The following is a 20,529-nucleotide window of genomic DNA, read 5'->3' on the forward strand; positions in this document are numbered from 1 at the left end:
GAGGAGGGAGGGAGAGAGAGTGGGTGGGAGAAAAGGCGTATCCTAGGGAAAGAGATACTGAGGATCTGCAACAGGTCGTTGGCGCTCGAGGTATAGAGATATCAAGGAAATATCGACAGAGAAGAGACCACTAATATACTTTATCTAGTAGAGCTTTCCCCCTTTTTTAAAGTCTGTCTTAAAACTAGTTTTGAAAGAGTTTAAACTTCTATAATGTCACTCTCTTCCCTCCTCTTTCGATGCTATGACGCTGCTTATATAGGACTAGGTAGTGTGTATTTCTGCTCTCGTGCACTGTAAGGTGTCAATGTTGCTCTGCACACGGAGGTTTCCAGGATGACCCGGCGGATGTGTTAGGACAATATCTGGGCAGAAGAAGAGCAGATCGGTGGGATGAAGGATCGACTCGCTGAATTAGCTGCTGTAAGTGTCATTTATTTGTCTTTAAAGTTCCCGTGAGGAGTTTTAGCTGGTGATGAAACAGACTGAAATAGGTATTAATGTCTCTGTATGACCTACTAAAGCAAACAAGATAATCAGCATAGAGATTGAATATTTCTTTATATTTGACAGGGGTGGGGGGATGGGGGGGCTTACGGCCTTTAACTTTTAATATATGTCACTGCAGAGATTACCAGTGAGTGATGGTTTGACTTAAAAGAAAGCTTTATATTTTGTGTTATAATATCTGCAGAACCATGCACATATGCCCACATGTACAGGGTAAATCAGCTCAGACATAAGATGTACTAATTAGTCCACAGGGGACGCCAGAATTGATGGACCAAAACGTTTCTCACAGTAGCTTTTAGAATTTATGACTGACCAAGTGAAAGCATTAACTGTATTTTTTTATTTTTTTAATGGACTGAGCTTCTCTACAAACTTCTGTTGTACAAATTTGAAGCCAAGCTGCCAAATGGAGCTGAAGCTGACATGTGCTGGTTCTGTCATTTGGAGCCAAGATTTAGATAGAAGGGAGCTGGCTGGTCAAACTGCAGACTTGATGTCACGCCCTTCCCGCTACTAGCTAGGGGTGTTACGACTCACTATGTCATGGTTGGTTCATCAGTGAAACAGGAAGAATACAAATACCGTTACACCCCTACCGTTAATCTCAGCAAAAGTTAAATTTATTAATGAGATATTAAACATCCCTCAGCCTGGTACAATCCAAGGCAGAAAAACTTGTTTCGGTTTGAAGCAGATGCTCATGGCAAGTTCAATGACCAAACTAAGCTTTCGTTAAGTTTTCTCTAACCTTTTCTCCTTCACTCTGCTAATCCATCTTAGAATACTGTAAGGAGCTTTCTGTGCTAATGCTAATGTCTGGCTGTCAAAGAACAAACGTACTAAATTAAAGATATGATGAGCTAATGTGACAAAGCTGAAGGTGGCCGTAACTTTAGCAGCTATTCACAATTTACGGTAATGTAAAGTTTGCTGCAGTGTGATGATGACTTTATTGACATACTGTATGAAGTTATATATACTTGTCACTTTGTTTGTTTACTCTTTCTCACACTATGTTAACCTTGCAAAGCAGATGGACACGCCTATTTCCTTGTTTCTCACTGGCGAATCCATCTTGCAAAGCTCCCGTCTGAACCGTTTGAGCCCGGTTAGAAAGTGACAGGACCAATCAGGGACTAGGGGCAGTACTTTCAGGTGCAGCGGAGTCGTGACGCAAGCAAGCAGCAACAAGAGGCTGTTGCAATTATGGCGGAAGAGCTTAGCGTGGATGCTGCTAATGCGCTAATGTTTTAGCAGAACTTGACAACATTTCTTTGTTAAAAGAAGAACAAAAAACAGCAGTGAGTTGTTTTCTTTTCAAAAACGACAAGAGTCGTGTACTGACATGTCTATAGTCGCCATGGTTCGCGTTATTCCTTGGTAGCTGCGCATCTCAGTTGCGGTTACGTCATGTGTTTTGTTGCTCTGGTTGACCCGTAAATATGTGACAGACAGAACATTCATCCAATCACACTCTGAGTTTTTTTCAAAGCCTCTGCTCTTTCCCAAATGCTTAGTATTGAAGGTTTTCCAGATGGATGTGTGAAACAAATCCATCTGGCATGTGAGGTAAACACTATGTTGTTTTACCCTAAAAAAGGTAGACATCTTTGTTGATCTTCTTTACATTGAGCTGGTTGTGTGCTCTGCCACGCAGCTTAATCAAAAGGATGCACTTTGCCATGTTTAGGTGAGGTTCAGGGAATGGGGTTGAATGCACTTCACTCTCTGACCTCTCAGGATACTTCATATCGGTGTTGTCTTTACACCATGCACATCATTTGACCATTTTTCTAAGTTATAACTATATAAATTTCAAAAAATGGCAGGAAAAAGAGACAACAAGAACGCTTCTGGTACTCCTTAAACAATCAGTGCTCTTGGAAGAAAATACTTCAAGAAAAAGGTGGAAATCCTAAGATTAAACAAACATAGGTTCAGGTCAAGGTACTCAAGATAGTTGAAAAATATGAAAGACCTTTAACTCATAGGGCTAGAATCATTAAATGTACACTAAACTGTAAAAAATGTGCAATTCTAATGCATTTCTATTGAGTTCTACTAGACAGATGCTTAAGTGCATTGTGTAGCGGCAAAGGTGTGATTGGCTTTCAGCCCTGGAGGGCGGGCCTTAGTGATAGTTGAATTAAAACTACCCAAAAAGATAAAGACTTATATCTGTATATCATCACGATAGTAACAGTATCCCATCTGATTACATGGAAGAGGTGTGGTTTATGATCTATATTCCAGGCAGTCAGCAGGGGGAGCTCTAAATTTTCTGGCTTCGCTCCTGGACAACTGTTACTCTGTCTATTTTAATATGTAATGTATGAGTGAAACACTGGCACTGAAACATTAGTTTTTTTTCTCACTCATACAGAGTAGCACACAAGCAGAGGAGGATGTTGCGGTGGCAGTGGACAGAGATTGCTTCATGGAGAGCTTTTTCAGAAGGGTTGGTATCACTGTTAAAATCTCTATGGCATACATGTGTATTATTTGGGGGGAAAATGCTGATGTTTCATTGGTTTATTAAGGTGGAAGAAGTCAGAGGACTCATTGATAAGATCTCCTACCAAGTGGAGGAGGTGAAGAAGATGCACAGCATGATCCTGTCTGCACCCAACCCAGATGACAGTGAGTGTGTCTTCATATGAGACTAAGACAGATCATAAGATGTTCAGCGTGTGTATCTCTTTAATTTAAGGGTTAATCTGATTTGGCTGGAGTTTGAATTTTGTAACACAGAGTACAAAAAATGTCTCGCTTCCTTTGTTATATTTTCCTTTTCATTGTGAGCAAATGGCTGCCTGAGCAGGAAACTTGTGAAGGAAACAGCTGCTTTTTTGTCCCAAAACTCACAACCTGTTGTGGTTTAAACTTTTTTAACAGCAAGGGATTCAAACATGCTGACATTTAGAGATGTTTCAAAGCAGCAAATAAGTTAATCCAGTTTTAGCTTGTTTTTAATCACTGTAGTGAACTCAGCACCGTGTTATTACTGGATCTTCTCAGTTCCTGGCTCTGTTCAGCCTGTGAGCTGAGGCCTAAGGATCCTACAGGACAAAGAGTCACTTTACAGAGCTATGGCATCATCAGTCATTATGTTTAATGTAACTTAGTACAGTGCATACATGGTAAGAAACAAAGGGCTTGTGTTTGGTGCTGTGTTGCCTTTGCTTTATTGCCACAGGATTGTTGCCAAGCTACAAGATGGAATCAGTGCAAATTCAATATTTGCTGTAGACAATCTCAGTAATTAGCTAGATGACATTATTTTTCTCATCAGCAAATTGAGTCTGACACGCTTCATGTTTGTTTTTGTGTAAAGGAACAAAAGACCAGCTGGTTTCACTGACCAACGATATCAAAGGAAACGCCAACGTGGTGCGGACAAAACTGAAATGTAGGTGGATTTCAAACTTGGACATAATTGAACACATCAAACAAAAGCTGATGTTGTCTGCTGGTATAAAACAATAATTCGTGACTCTCTTTTCTCATGAAGCCATGGAGCAAAGTATGCCTAAAGATGATGTAGCTAACAGAGCCTCTGTGGACTTCAGGATCCAGAAAACACAGGTGAAGACACTGTTTTATGCCTTCTGACTCCATATACCATATATTTACCAAATACAAAGGCAGCCTCAAAACTATGTCATGACATTTCAAGAAAATTTGGAATAACAATATTCATGATGATATAGTAAAGTAGTAAAAAACAAAACATATATAGTACTATGAAGAAATTTTAGGCATGTTTTGGCCAAAAATTGAGGCTTAATTATAGTGTGTAATAGCGAGTAAGCCCACCTGAGGGCACCAACAGGTGGGAAGTAGGATTAACACAACCCTAGTCATGCTCTGGATCTCCTGTATTATTACCAGGGGTAAGGAAAATAATCTGTTGAAAAATAACAAAGTCCACACCTTTAGGGCGGGTTAAGGGGTGGATGTGTGCGTGTAAGCATAACCTAGGGTACAGTCCAGACAGGTAGTAGGGTTGTCATGAGCCCCCTGATTGCGCTTTGGATGTCCTAAGGGCCTGAAAAATGCTGGCGATCTCCAGGTCTATTGCCAGGGGTAAAAACGAAAAGAGAAAATTCATTGTCTGCTCTTGTATTTTCAAAGGCAGGGGTGCCCAAGCTACTCCTTGGATCCACCCCTGCCAGTTAAGTTCACTACAAAAAATGCCAAACAAACATCTATCTGTTAATGGTAGTCTGCAAATGTTTTCCCCTCCCGTGAGTTTTGACAATATTTAACATGTATTTGCACCATTCATTTAATGTGTTTGTGTGTGTCATTGGCTGCCCCTGCATTGTGAGGTATATCACACAAACAACTAATACAGAGCAAGTTCTCATGTATTATATCTTGAGGGGTTTTAAAGCGCTTTTTAGTCTGTATGGATAGGTTGACACCAGGCTGTGGGATAGTGTTATGAATGTTAGGTTGTTGATTGTTGTCAGTTACTTGTGTGCTGAATGCAGAGGTGGTGAGAGAAGACAGACAAAGTCATATTGACTGTTTGTGAAAGTTGACCAGGCAGCCCTCAGTGGATCTCCATGGCACCTAAATGCACTAACTGCTGCTTTCATATCACTCAGACTCTGCACAGATATTTAATAGGAGTAAATTCATTCAACTGGTCAGGGCCTTTCTGTGTGGAGTTTGCATGTTCTCTCTGTGCATGTGTGGGTTCTCTCCAGGTACTCTGGTTTCCTCCCACCTCCAAAAACATGCTTGTTAGGCTAATTGGTGACTCTAAATTGGCCGTAGGTGGGAGTGTGAGCATGCCTGGTGGTTTGTCTCTACATTTCAGCCCTGCCATTGTCAAGCGACCAGTACAGGGTGTAGTCTGCCCAATGACAGCCAGGATAGGCTCCAGTCCAGTTAATGTGTGAACTCCCTCCCACAAAGCTCCGACCTGCAGAGAGGAGCAGGAGGAGAAGAAGTACTTATGCTAAATGCACTCAAAACCTCGTATACTTACCTTTTTGATGCAAACATTTAACATTGAATTTGAGTCCCCTTAAATGGCAAGTCTACCTGCATTTGATGCTTGGCAGTGGGCTTTATCATTAATATTGCAATTAAATGCTTTCATAAAATATAAATATTTATACTGGTATTATCATGGCACAGTACAAGTAAATTTTCAGGCATGATTATTACCATCAGTCAGCTGTACACAAGTATGAAGAGGAAAAATGAGCTCATGATTTTATATAGATTTAGTGAAGAATGTTGTCATTTTCTACTAACTTATCCTGAGGGAAATGCCTGTCACTCCTGCTGGGGGGTAGGTTTTGGATGAGGCTTAGAATAGCAAAGACTTTCTAAAGCTTTGCTAAAACAAAAATTTATTTTGAGTTGTATTTTAAGCATTAATAAAGACCAATGATCAGAAAACTTTACATATACTTTAGTAAAGAGCTAAAGTGTCCCACTTGGGGGCACCAGAATCGGCACAGAAACTAAATGTTCCCCACAGGAGCTTTAAATGTTTCTGTAATCCCCACACATGCTGTCACTGTGTACATTCTCACCCTTTGTCCTTGTGTTGTCATTTTCCCTCAGCACACAGTGCTGTCCAGGAAGTTTGTGGAGGTCATGACCCAGTACAACGAGACTCAAGTGTCCTTTCGGGAGAGAAGCAAAGGAAGGATCCAAAGACAGCTGGAGATAAGTAAGTGACAAATACCGGAGACAACTAGGATCAGCTTAGATGGGAGCTATAGAGAAATCTTTAAAGCTTTAAAAAATATATATATTTATATATGTGTACCTCCCTTTCTAAACACATGAAAGGACTGAATTTGTTTGCATATGAAAGATTTTGAGTGTAGAATATAAAGATGAAAGAGTGACAAGTAAAACCCAGAAGCTTTGTCAGGATGGGGATCCAGGAAACAGACCACACCGGTTTCCTCTCCGTGTCTCTGAACACAAACCTGACAGTTCATAAGCAGACAGCAGCAGCGGGGGGGGGGGGGGGGTCTTTTAAGGATTCTTTCTCTAGATATTCAGTGTGATTACAAGTTTGAACTGATCTTAAATGAATAATTTTGCGGTGTAGGATTAATCAAGTGTAGGAAATACCATAGATCAGCATTCAAAAAGTAAAGAAAATGTACAGTTTAAATGTTTTAACAACTAAAACAGCATTTCTAACGTAACACGGGGCAATGTTGTAATTGTTTTTATGGAACTACATCTAAAATCCACACAAAAACATCAACCAGGCACTATTTTTTGGTATAACTAGAAAACAGGAGAATCAGTTGGGTATGACATGGGAAAGGAGTGTGGCTGCCCGCTTGAAGAACTGTAACCTCTCTACATTGGACATGACCTAATCAGGTGACTAGTGGAGGTAGGGATCATTAAACCTTTAAATATCCAACTGTTATGGTGGACAAGAGGAGCAATCCATCAGTCAAGCAATGTGTCCTTTAACCTTTTAATAGTACATATTGAAAAATCTTGAATAAACTTTTATTCATATAGAGTAACATTTTAGAATGGTTAAGCACTTAACACTAGTCCTTAAAAAGAGAGCTCACATTTTTTTATATATATTAAGACCCAAAGCCAGCTAACAGCAATATAAACAGAAATATAAAATAAATGCTAATATATTTAAAATAGCTGCATAAATGTATGTAGCAGCATAATCACAGGATTGTACTGATAGTCAGTTTGAATCTGGGTTACAGGAAAGCATTTTGTCAAACTTGTGATTCCACCATTTTTCAGAGGAGTTTGTCCTGTCATTGTGCTCAGAGTTACACTACCTAACAAGTGCAGGGACACTGTGCGTCAGGTGCTTTGTATAATGCAAATATGAGCTACACAAGACTGTAAGGAAAGGTAGAAAATAGCCTTGTGTCCCATGGTCCCTGCGGCCAGCATTAATGAGTGGCTCCAGTTCTCTCACTGTAGACGGAGGAGTCGCCTGATACTGGAGACGACTCTCTGTGTTTGTGTTGCCGGGGAAACATGCAGAGGGCTCGGCAGCCTGTGTAACAGTAGTTCACCTGTCTTTGACACGGGCACACGAGCCACCTCGGTCTTTTAATGCACCTTACACCTTCAATCCCCATCATAGCTGATACTCTGTTGGCTTGATGAGGGCTGATGAGTGTGTGCATCATGGCGGTGTGTTTTTGCTCTGAAGTGTTTGGCTCCGTCTCCCCTGAGGAAAAGTCTCCTGAAAAGGTGTGACTTACAGTAAGCACCTGCCCACAGATCTGTCTCTCTCCAGGGAGCTGGTTGTACAACAAGAGGCACAGCCTGAGGAAGAGAAAGCTTTCTGTTTATAGAGTTTCAGCAGCTGTTTGTCTATGGCTGCTATATCCTTTTTTTTTCTCTTCTGATCCTCTAGACAGTTCTAATCTTAGGCACAAGTAGCATCCTCACCCACTATTACACTAGAAACCATGGCAGGAACTGACTGTAATCAAACATCAAGTAATTTAAATCAGAGGTAAGTGCACTGTTAATTGATGCTGCGCTGAAATTTGTAGTTTAATTGCATACATGTTTGCAATCAATATGTTGTTCACTCTCACCTTTATCAGTATTTTTTCTGTCCTTTGATTGAATGTGGCAGAAAACATTGTCGCTTATTTCAATTATAACATTTGGAACAAAGGATAAATCAACCTCATCATATTGATTAATCAAAACTGTACAAAGACCTCTCACTACGTCAGAAAAAACAGCACTATGTATGTAACAATGTCTTCTGAGTCAATAATAGAGACATTATTTTTCTGTTTCACTTTAATCAATACATTGACAGTCTTCTCACATAGTGAGCTTTATGCACAATGGTTTCATTATGAGGCAGTATGGAATTAAGCAGCACAACAGTATGTTTGCACACGATGTAAGCATAAACATCTGCGGCTTTCATTCCTTTTTCTACTTTTTAATTTAATTTGTTTTCAGAACACCATGGCATTGAAATATAATCAGCTTATTTCTGTTTTGCCTTAAGAAAATCAATTAAATTCAATCAAATGAAAAAGGGAGAGTCACACCATCAGCAAAAGGAGAAATTAATTAATAAGAGAGATTATATTAGAGAAATCTGTGAAATATTACATGAAATTACACTCTGAGTACATAAAAATACAGTGCATTCTCTTAGATTTAGGCTGTCCTGATGTGGGCACAGTTGTTTGAAAATTTAATTCAGTTCACCATTAATCTGTTTGCAAAGTCATTAACATCAAAAACAGTTGATCTGTTAATTCTGCTCAGCAGTAATTAGTTAGCGTAAAACCTTTTGAAAGCCTGACAGTCCGCCCCTGGACTGTCACTGTGATGCACATGTTTAGTACTCTGTGTGTGGAGTCATTTGTTCAAGCAGCAACTATTGTGAGCTTGTAACTAACAATGGGAAAACACAGCTGGCAAGGCTGCTCATATATGTTGCTCATTTTAAATGCAGGAGTGTTGTGCCATTCTAGAAATGTAAGGTCTTTCTGAGGTACCGAATACACTATATAGACAAAAGTTTTTGTCTATCTAACATTACACCAACAGGGATTGTAATAACACTGTATTCAAATACATGTACTTTATTATGGAGTCCCTCCACTCTTTTTGAGGGCTTTCCACAAGATTTTGGAGTGTTTTTGTTGGAATTTGTGCCCATTCATGCTGTAGAGCACTGATCTTGGATGAGAAGGCCTTGCTCGCAACCTCTGTTCCAGTTCATACCGAAGGTGCTAGATGGGGTTGAGGTCAGGGCTCTTTGCGGGTCAGTCAAGTTCTTCCACATCTGACTCATCAAACCATGTCTTTTTAGTCTTTGCTTTGTGCACCGGGGCACAGTCATGATGGAATAGAAAAGTGCCTTCCCCAAACTGTTGCCACACAGTGGAAACATAGCATAGCATTGTCTTGGTATGTTGAAGCATAAAGATTGCCTATTCGTCACTCCACAGAACACATTTCCACTGCTCCACAGACCCGTTTCAGTGTACTTTACATAACTCCTTCCAATGCTTGTCATCTGACTTGGTGATGTGAGGCTTGCATTCAGGTGCTTGGCCATGCAAACCCGTTCCATGAAGCTCCCACCACAGTTTTTTGTGCTTACATTAATGCCAGTAGAATTTGGAAACTCCTCAGCTATGGAATCAGCCGAGTGTCAGCAGCTTTTACACACCATGTACCTCAGCAGTCATTGACCCTGCTCTGTGGTTTTACATCGTCTTCCACTTTAGCACTGAGTTTCTGTTGTTCCTAAACACTTCCACTTTCTTATATCACTTTTAGTTCACTGTGGAATATCCAGCAGGGCTAAAATTTCATAAACTTTTAGTACAAAGGTTGAATCCATCACAGTACCACGCTTGAAGTCACTGAGCTCTTCAGAACAACCCATTTTGTATCACAAATGTTTGCAAATCAAGAATGCATGGCTAGGTGCCTGATTTTATACACCTGTGGCAACTGATCTGATTGAAACACCTGAATTTCCGTTATTCACAGATGTGAACAAATACTTTTGACCATACAGTCATTCCAATTTAGAATATTGTAATGAAGATTCTTGCATATTGGCTAATTCCCTGTAATTTTAACATCTTAAGTTACAGCAACTTTCTGTAAATCTGCAGGGGTGTGGCCACGTTGTTGCTGAAAAGTCACAGTTTGAGCAGATCTGATAAAGATAAATACATACTCAACTGATTCACTGATTGCAGTACTTCAGAAATACTGAACTCAGAGCCATGAATAACAACTCTTATCTTTGCTGAATTCAGGAATTTCCAGGTTCCACTGATTCTTTGGGAGGGGTTTCCTCCTTCCAGTAGCACGAGATAAATCATAGTTTTTTTTGTTTGTTTGTTTTGTTTTGTTTTTTTTGTTTCATTCTTGACTTTTTTTGTTTTCTGTGGAGTTTTGTCAAATCAGCCTCTGGGCTTTGATTTTAATTTTTTTACAGTGTGCTACAAGAATGATGGCCATTACAACAGAGTGCATCAGATAATTAATCTCTTAATCCTAGACAGCTTTATGATTTATAATCAGATCATTTATTTGTATCTCAGTTCAAAGGCTCCCCATATTATTATGTCAGACTTGAATGGAGGTCCAGAGGGAAAAGAAAAGGTCATGTGTGTTATTGTGTTTTAAAAAATGCCAGGACTCTTATTTTTCAACAAGCCCTCAGTAGCTGCACTTTTTTAGTGTTATATATCTTTTTCAGAGCTCTGTTTTCTGGAAGTTTTTTCTTTATTTGCATGATGTGCATTCAGGGTTGTCTTTAGATCTTGATATCAAGCCTCCCCAAACACCTCACCCTGGCTCTTACTCTTTGGACTTTCCTCTGGTTTTTCTCAATTTTCTCTTGTGCCCTCTTTGCCGTAAATATTCTTGTGTAATGTCAACACCAGAATAGTTCTGTTTTCTTTACTGGGGCCATTAGGGGACATGAGTTGGGGCAGGTACTATCAGTGTTAGTGCTACTTGGAGCTTGCATGTGTGGAGCTTGGGTGTGCTGAAGAAGGCAATGCTGTTTGGGCTGTGACGGCCATGTGGTAAACTGGTAAGATAAAGAAGTTCTGCTTGTTATATGGTGGGTGGTGAGCACTGGACATCAGTGGCTTTTTGCTGCCCACAAGTCTGCACGGTTGAGTTGTGGGGGCCAGTATTATGGGGTTTAAGGATTTCTTCACTGAGAGCTTATCCTTTTGGTAGGGCACTCTTCAAATCTGCTCCTTAGCACATGTGCTGACTCTTACATAATCAACAAATTCACATAACATGAATGTTTTGGGTTTTTTTGACATTTTTAAAATGTGCTATTCATTTTCCAGTAGAAGGGGCTCAAAATGCCCTCAAAGTGTTCTGTGAATAATTGGGGTAAGTAAAGAAATCATTTATTCCTGAATAATCATTGCCTGACATTTATCCTTTTCAGCTGGAAGAGTAACCACAAATGAGGAACTAGAAGACATGTTAGAAAGTGGAAATCCATCTATCTTCACTTCTGATGTAAGTTCTCTTTGTTTCTATATTACAGTTACTCAGTATGTGGTTATAGCAAGGTTAAAAGCTTACTCTGCCATCTAGTGGTGGTGGAGATGTAAATAGTTTTAGATTGGGTAACGTGCTGCTAGGCTGTTCAGTGCACACAGCTGAGAAGCTGGTTTTTGGATTAATTATTTATTCGTTTTTTTCCTTTTTCTCTTTCAGATCATTTCTGATTCCCAGATCACCCGTCAGGCCCTGAATGAGATCGAGTCCCGACATCAGGACATCATGCGTTTGGAGTCAAGTATCAGGGAGCTCCATGCAATGTTCATGGACATGGCAATGCTGGTAGAAACTCAGGTAAATCCAATTTAAAATGATTTTGGGTAAAATCTGCAACAAATATATTTACAGACAGAAAATTTTTAAAAAGTAAGGTTTGGAAAACTGACTGAGAAATGGCAGGAGGCAGGAATTTAAAAAAGCCTCCATAGCCTCAATGAGCAGTGCCACACAACAATCATGTATGGTCCATTTCCATAAAGCGGCCTTGTGTGGTTCAGTACAGTTTGCCCTAACATGCTGTGAACAATCTCAGAATGTTTACAGTGCCAACCAGGAAGGCCACTTTTAGCAGCTTTTCTCCTTCATTTAGTGTAATTTATCCACAAATGAAAATAGCAGTTTACTGTTTTGCAAATATGCCTTATGAAGTCCAGTTTCTTTGACTTAACAGAGTCCTCAATTCAAAACAAAAGTAAGCAATAGAGGTGGGTGATGTTGAGCACCCTGTCATCTTTTGTACTTGTCTTCTTTTGTTATTATTTTGATTGGGAGTCACCTGGTTGCAGAATTTGCACACTTAATATTTAAGACCTACTTTATGTATTCTTAAGCTGTGTCTACCAGCATCTGCAGCATGATCGGTCCCCAGTAAGGTATCAATATGGTGCTGCTATGTTGCTCTATCAATTTTCTCAAGACAAGATCCACTATCTCTTGAAAATATCATGGGGCGCAGATGGCCTTTAGTTGGGTTGTACCCCATGTACGCATGCTGTGGTTGTGTTCAGGTCCTGTGGCTCTTTCACCGCCTGTCATTCCCCACTCTCTCGTCCCTGTTTCCGGCTCTATCCTCTGTCCTATCTCTCTCTAATAAAGGCAAAAGCCCCAAAATAATTATTTAAAAAATAATGATAAAAATAAATAAATTCATTGTTTATTTTATATTTACAGGGAGAAATGGTAAACAACATTGAGAACAACGTCTCCAATGCGGCTGAGTATATCTGTAGTGCAAAAGAAGAGACCAAAAAAGCAGTGAGATACCAGAAAAAATCCCGGAGGGTATGTGCTCCTTTCTAATTTTGTGTTATAAGATGGTCACAGCCAAATGCCAAGTATGTTCAGCACATGTGATCCCTTAAAACAATCATATTAATGTGCTAATAGCCTTTTATTCCACTTTATTTCAAGTTCATATAACAAAGTCTTCTTCACTCAACAGAAATACATTATCCTTGCCTTTGCTCTGTTGATCCTTCTTGCTGTCATTGCACTAATTGTTGGCCTGTCTGTTGGACTAACCAAACCTCCCGTATAAGAACCACTGCATGAGGTAACACTTCATCCAAAGCTTCCAACTCCTCAGACACATAATTCATCATGTCATCTGCTGAATAAATGATTCTCACCTGTTAAATGGTTTAAAGGATTTGTCATGCTCTTTTATTCTCTTTTTGACAGAAACTTCTCCGCCTTGCAATGTGTGGAGCTGCAGGTCTCCTCCTTTTACTCATCATAATAGTTGGAACCTTTGAGTGAGTGATGGATTACATGGTTCATAACCTCACTGCAGCCAGCTGTCAGTCAGCTCCTGAGCCTGATGGAGCCTTAAACAGCCCCATAATAAGATAAAAGTCATAATAAGTCATTCACTATTTAACAGCATTCCAGAGAAGGATGTCACAAACACTGGAGGAGGTTAAGTGTGTGTGATCTACCCTGCACTGCTAACATCATACCTCATGAGACATTGATGTATGTTTTACATAGAGGAATAGAGGCTTTGTTAGATGACAAACCTTTGCCTTTGTGATGATACAATATACAGTGATAGAGAATTAAATTTATACACTGATGAACAGTGTGTACTGCTGCCACTTTCTCATGAAGGTTGGAAAAACTGTAAAGTTTGTGTCATTTTCACACATTTCTTGATCTAATGATAAAAACATATCTTTACATTTTGGATATTTGCATATTTAACCCCATGCCAAAAGTTACATGAAACATTGATTGCACTTTCATGTCTGTACAATAAAGATGGGGCCATAACCATTAATGTGGTAGCTTAGCTTAGCTTACTTAGCTAAATTTAGCCTAGTTTGGCTTAGCATAGAGACTGAAAACAGATAAAAACCTAGCCTGGCTCCTTCCAGAAGTAGCAAGGAATAGATGGAAGGTTTTAGGGATTTAACTATACATCCTTATACACTTAAAAATAAACCCAAATGTGGACAATTTAAATACATTAGACATAAGTATATATTATAATGCTCTTTTTAACCAGCAGAGGACACTGTTTTCCTTTGGCTTCTCTTGTATGATAGTAGTTGAAGCAATAGAGCTTCTGGAGAGCTTCAAGGATTATATGCTTTGGTAGGCCAACCTTGAATTAGTATCGCACGGGTTTCTTTGACAAAAAACCTATGAGTTTTCAAAATATTGCTGAAAATAAGATTTGTGGCAAGAAAAAATGGTTATGACAGTTGAGGCCAGCTCAGACTACACAAATTCAGCCAGACTTTGGCCCAACTACAATGGAGCAGCTCAGCGTCAAATGTTGGGCCCGATTTTGAACATCTGGAACAACAAATGCTCTTGCATTGTGACTAAATAACGACTCGTCCAAGATCCCCCACAAATCAACAAGACTAGCATGTAAGAATTTTTCTTGATAATTGCCCAGTTTAACAGCCTCCCCCCACATCAACTTCTCGATTCCTGACACCTACCGATAGGTGAGCATTCGCTCTTATCTTTGTATCATTATTTACCAGATTGACATTATATAACCCCACTTAATCTTCCCCGGATTTTTGTGTAAACACAGTGATTTCCTTTGTTATCACATTCATACCTAAAGTTCTGTTTAAAGGAGAGCCGGTCCATATTGTCCACCACCTCTTGATAGTACATTAGGAAGAGTCTATAATTGTTATCCATAATCCATAATTGCCCTCCACCCCCCAGTGTAAATGTTTGGCAATGACATTTAATATCCCTGGAAAACTCTATAGTCCTAGTTAGCCAATTGTTAGCAACTTTCCATACTGAGACATGACAAAGTTCACAAGTGGGGCACTTCCTGGTATATTTGTGTTTAATTTTAACATTTTAAAACATCTTGAAATGTTCTTTAGCTAGTGTTGAAATGCAAAAAATTTCTGGGTTTTAGGAATCACTCACTCTATTAGCGTCACTTGATATAGGAAAAGACATGCATTTTTATTAGTAACCCCATAATCCCACAAATAAAATAATTATTCATAGATAAAGAAACAGGAAATCTCCTAGCAAAGCATAGCCACTTCCTGAAGTCTTATAGATCTGATGGTGGCTGAAAAAAAGTACAAAGTAAATTTAGTAGAAACCAGCTTGTTGTTCCCTTGTAAAACCATAGTGTGCCTTTTTTACCCAGCTGTTTGTGTGTATGAAACGGGACCAAGTTTCTTATCCAAATTTTTGTCAAGGGCAACAAAGAGACCTCTGTAGAACTGAGCAAGCCTTTTGGGGCAGAAGCAAAACGTCTTCTAAACCTCAGTCAGGTCCAGTTGACCTGCCTCTTGACGAAGATTTGGATCACCATAACCAGGATGAATGAGAAACTACACAGACAGCTAATTTTGTTAGTTTTACACTCAGCTAGGCTATCTAATTTATTTGCCTTTGTGTCTGGTCCCTATGCTAAGCTAGACTACCTGAGGGATGAGAGAGGTCACTTCCTCTCATCTTACTCTTAAAAAAGTTTGAGGGTTTTTGTCCCAAAATGGTGAAATATTTCCTCAATATTCAAAATACATTGTGCAATTTCTAATGACTTTAAAAATGTATTGTAAAATGTGTTTACATGTTCAGGTGTATGCTCCTTCTGTTCTCGTGTCATGCTGTATAGTTAATGTTGCTCATGTGTATTGAATGTAAAAGTAAATGTAAAAGCTCAGGAGACATTTAAAAGTAGTATAGATGTATTTAAAAGTTAGGTTAAGATACCCCAACTGGAAAAGAATCTGCTTTATTCAAAGAAATTCATCATTTTATTGAAAAGCTCTTACTCATTTACCTTACTCAATGGCCTCCTTGGCATTTAATCTGTTATTTATTAAACTGTATTTATCACAGCCACAGTGTGTGATGACTGAAACATTTGTTGTGATGAAGTCGTGCTGCAGCCGAGGACTGTTGAGCAACATTATTTCAAGAACACACTTTTTAAAAATTAATTTTAACAGTTCAATTTTATTGTAAGTTATTTCTTGTATTTTATATTGAAATAGAATAAATTGGAAATTTGATTTAAAAAAAAATAAAGAACTACAAAATTGTATTGTCTGTTTTCTTTCGTGCTGAAGGTGATGTTAAATTTGTTTGGTATACAGAATCACTCCATGTCCTCCACAATGCAAACAACACTTTTCAGGCAGAATAAATGTGTTTTTTTCTGTTCTAAACACTCTAAATGTAGATTTTCTGTTTGTTTACAGGAGAACTGAAAGAAAAAGAGGCTGCTATTAACTTTGTGATTAATGAGCGGTTTGTACAGAGAGCTTGGCTTCCGTGTAATCAACCAAACCAGATTAGTGAAGATGGTGGAAGTGAGTCCCGAGAGGGAGATTTCTAGTCTGAGTCAGATCAAAGAAACTTCAGATGCACTAAGAGAGCCTGTGTGTCCATAAAATCTGTTCACAGGGTCGCTTGAGGTCACTGCACAAGATAACCTTTAAGCGGTATTATAATCTCATTATGAGCTGTTTGTTTTGGTTAGCATTTCTAGGATAAACTAAAGGTATTTTAGGTTGTAGGTAAATGAGAACAAAGTATTTTTTGTAAGATATGCAAGGTTATATTGAGAGCATACATTTTGCTTTGAATTATACAACAACGCTATCATGTATTTAACTAACTACATCTAAAATGGATTTGATGTGCTTTTTACATCACAGGTCACTCTTAGCCATTCACACCACATTCATACTGATGGTAAAGGCTGCTATGCCATGGCTGTCAGCATTTACTAATCACATATACAGAGCCTATAAAAACTATTCACCCCCTTGGATGTTATAACCTTTTATTGATTTTATAAGTCAATCATTTATAATTTGGCTTTTCTGACAAAAAATTACAAAGTAATGTCAATAAAAAAAAAATTGAAATGTAAAATAAGTGCATAAATATTTGACCCCTTCAAGTCGGTATTTAGTAGATGCACCTTTGGCTGCAATCACAGCACTGAGTCTGTGTGGATAGGTCTTAATCAGGCTTACACATCTAGACACTGCATTATTACTCCATTCTTTGCAAAACTGCTCAAGCTCTGTCAGGTTGCCCAGGGATAAGGCATGAACAGCCCTTTTCAAGTCTAGCCACAAATTCTCTGTTGGATTTACGTCTGGGCTTTGACTCCAGAACATTAACTTTGTTGTCTTTAAATCATTTCTGTGTAGCTTTCTCTGTATGCTTCGGGTCATTGTCTTACTGGATAATAAATCTTCTCCCAAGTCATAATTCTCTTGCAGACTGAATAAGATTGTCTGCCAGGATTTTCCTATTCAACCCTTTACCTTTACAAGCCTTCAAGGGCTTGCAGCTGAGAAGCATCCCCACAGCATGATGTTGCCTTCACCATGCTTCACAGTGGGGATGGTGTGTTTGTGGTGGTGTGCAGTGTTTGGTGTCTTATCTGATGGCCAAAACGCATCATTCTAGTCTCATCAGACCAAAGAACTTTCTTTCACTTGACCATGGAGTCTCCCACATGCCTTTTGGCAAACTGTCAAGACTGATGAGTTTTCTTCAACAGTTCTCTTTGCCACTCTCCCATAAAGCTTTGACTGGTGAGGAACCTGGGCCTCAGTTGTTGTGTAAAGAGTCTCTTCCATCTCAGCTGCAAAATCTTGAAACTCCTTCAGAGTAGTCACATGTGTCTTGGTGGCCTCTCTCACTAGTCTCCTTTGTGCACGGTCACTCAATTTGTGGGGACGGCCTAAACTTGGCAGATATACACACATGACATATCCCCTCTATTTCTTGATGATGGATTTAACTGAACTCCAGGGGATGTTCAGTGCTTTGAATGTTTTGGATCTATCCAAAAACCTTGTTCTTTTGTCTTCATGGTGTAATGGTAGCCAGGAATACTGATTAACCAGTGACTGGATATTCCAGACACAGATGTCTTTATACATTTAACACTTGAGACACATTCACTGCACTCAGGTGATCCCAATTTCACTAATTGTGAGACTACTGGCACCAACTGGCTGGACCTTTTTGAATTAGGTCAGTCACTTTAAAGAGGTTGGATATTCATGCAATCTCTTATTTTGACTCACATATTTTTGTTTAATTGGCATTACTTTGTAGACATCTGTTTTCCCTTTGACATTAAAGAAGTTTCCTGTATATTTTTCTGTCAAAAGAGCCAAATTATCGACCAGTGCTGATTTATGAATATAAAGAGGTAAAACATCCGAGAGGGTGAATATGTTTTATAGGCACTGCACATCTATACACACTGTGTACGTGTCATTCTTAACTGTTTCAGATGACAGCTGACTGTCTGCTTGCATTAAATTGATTTTTCCCAAGTTTTATCCAATAGGTTCAATCTTTACTGAGGCAGCCTTGCATCTTGCTTCCTTACTGACATGCCTGCATCCGTCTGATATAATCATAGAAGTCATTGTATTTTTTCTTTAGATTGTGTAACATGTTTATAGACATTACACAAATAAAACAGAAAAAAACAGCTGTCATCCACACTTGTCACTACATTTAAAACATGTCTTACACCTCCTTCTTCTGATCCTGTTCTTGATAGTTATATTATTATCACTTGCCTTTCAAGGGTATATTTTCAGTAACTTTCTTCAGTGTGCCTTTGTGTGATTTTACCAGTACCTTTTGCAATGACATGGTTGATTTGTTCCTTAGAAATGCACTGCTGATGTATTGTGCCACCTCATTGATCTATCCTTACTTTCTCTTTTATCATTTCCTGTTGTGCCCCTGCCATCTCTGCTCTATTACTACACTTTGGAGAGAGTGAAAATGTCATATAGGTTTTTTGGTTGTTCTTGTCACTTGTTCAACCCACACTGAAATCATTTACATACAGTTTACATGTGCATTCAAATAATCCAACGTTATTCTGCAAATTTAGCACCTGGTCGCCTGTATCAGCTGTTTCATTCATTGGTGGACCCTTTGATACAGTTAATATTGTTCACAATGAATGCAGTAATTAAATCACTGGTTTTGTTGCCGTGTTTGATCTAATACAGCTCTAGATCTGATAGACAGAACCAATAGGAAGTATAACAATTAGCAAAGGAGAAATCTACATAATGCAATGATAATAATGTTTATTTATGAGGCTCTTGTCAAAACCAAAACCACAAAGAGCTTCGAAAAACACCAAAGCCCAACAATAAAAATGAAAACTTCCACGTGTTTATCCATTCTTTTGCTATCTATGTTTTCAGCATTGCTGACACAATTAAAATCACAAAAGCAGAGATATCAGTTTGCCATACAAAAACTAGTCTGTAGCACAGAGAAGAGGGATGTCAACCCTTTTCTTGAAAATATAGGTAGGGAACTGAACCACTTTTGAGCTATGTAGGTGAAGCTTACTTAGTAAGGAAACAGTTGAGCTGCCGTATTCATTTTGATAAACACTAAACAGTCCTGATAATTTGCTCAAGGAGAAAAGTGGAGGTACAAGAGACCCAAATCTGAAGACATGGAGGCAGCAAGGAGAATGAAAAGTAGCAAAATGTCAAATTTAGCATGGCATGATAAGAGAAAGCACTGGCTAAAAGTGGGACAACTACACTGGGGATTTATAAAATATGTAACATCATGTTGAAATGTTTCAGTAAGAAAATGCTGCTGCTGTTATTTAATGGGCTAAAGGCTTGAAAGGAATTGTGATGAATAATGTTGATTAAAAAAATCATGGGAAAAAATGTAAGGCATCTCTTTAAACCTTTTGCCTTGACATTACACAACTGATTGAGAAGATTGCTAATAAGAGGCTACTGTAAAAAAAAAGGTATGATGGCGATGAAGCAAAGCAGATTATGGAGACTGAACCACATCTGGAGGATGAGATAAGAAAACCTCAAGTAAATAAAGAGACAGTGATTTGATGTTTAAAGTAGGCTTTGCAATGTGTTAAAGAAGGAGAGGTTGATGGTAAAGTTACAATGAATGAGAACCCCATTTTTTCTGTGCTGTGGACTTCCTATGGAAGAACTAGTGTAGTTAAAATGGGTCCAAATCATAATATATTGGATCCTTTTCCCCCCTCTGTTTTGAGGAGTTATACATTCAAAAATTATTTAGTCTCATTGGAACATTCTTTGCCATTTAGAAAAAAAAGGCTGGGGCATTTTGTTTATAATGTACCTGACCTGTCTGAAAAGTCTTCCCATTAGGCCTAGTGTCTGTCTTCTCTCTATAGCACTGTTGACAAGGAAACATGGTTGGTTATTCTTTATCAAAATTCAAAGTTTTTTTCGTATCACTTTGCAGTATGATGAAAAATGTTTCTCCCCAGTCATTGACTACCATATACTTTTTCACAAATGTTTTATTCAGATCCCAATGGGTCCGCTCTATGGAAGCCCATTTCTGCCACTCAAAAAAACAAACAAACAAAAAAAAAAAACGGGCAGTTCCACAAAAACAACAACATAAAAATACTTCAGTTGAAATAATTAC

General features: G+C 38.7%; 1 protein-coding gene across 4 annotated transcripts; it reads left to right on the forward strand.

Moving 5' to 3' along the window:
• The first annotated feature begins 57 nt into the window (after positions 1-57).
• stx2b (syntaxin 2b) lies at positions 58-16,077 on the forward strand. 4 transcript variants are annotated; one of them, XM_041788167.1, is made up of 11 exons: positions 58-423; positions 2,897-2,971; positions 3,054-3,153; positions 3,848-3,922; positions 4,025-4,098; positions 6,100-6,208; positions 11,465-11,538; positions 11,740-11,877; positions 12,754-12,864; positions 13,025-13,135; positions 13,264-16,077. In XM_041788167.1, exons 1-10 carry the CDS (start codon positions 394-396, stop codon positions 13,118-13,120), a joined length of 882 nt encoding a protein of 293 aa, XP_041644101.1. In that variant the 5' UTR covers positions 58-393; the 3' UTR covers positions 13,121-13,135; positions 13,264-16,077. The 4 variants fall into 4 exon arrangements, with proteins under 4 accessions (XP_041644101.1, XP_041644100.1, XP_041644102.1 ...); XM_041788166.1 differs by having other exon boundaries at positions 13,025-16,077; XM_041788168.1 differs by lacking the exon at positions 13,025-13,135.
• Positions 16,078-20,529: the final 4,452 nt, after the last annotated feature.

The sequence above is a fragment of the Cheilinus undulatus genome, linkage group 5 (assembly GCF_018320785.1).
Source record: "Cheilinus undulatus linkage group 5, ASM1832078v1, whole genome shotgun sequence".
Taxonomy (NCBI): Eukaryota; Metazoa; Chordata; class Actinopteri; order Labriformes; family Labridae; genus Cheilinus; species Cheilinus undulatus.

What these genes read in the sequence shown, in the direction of transcription:
- stx2b (XM_041788166.1), top strand. Translation starts at nt 394, where the DNA reads ATGAAGGATCGACTCGCTGAATTAGCTGCT. An exon ending in GGTGCGGACAAAACTGAAAT is followed by an intron (nt 3,923 to 4,024) that starts GTAGGTGGATTT and finishes TTTCTCATGAAG; the next exon opens with CCATGGAGCAAAGTATGCCT. An exon ending in CAATGCTGGTAGAAACTCAG is followed by an intron (nt 11,878 to 12,753) that starts GTAAATCCAATT and finishes TTATATTTACAG; the next exon opens with GGAGAAATGGTAAACAACAT.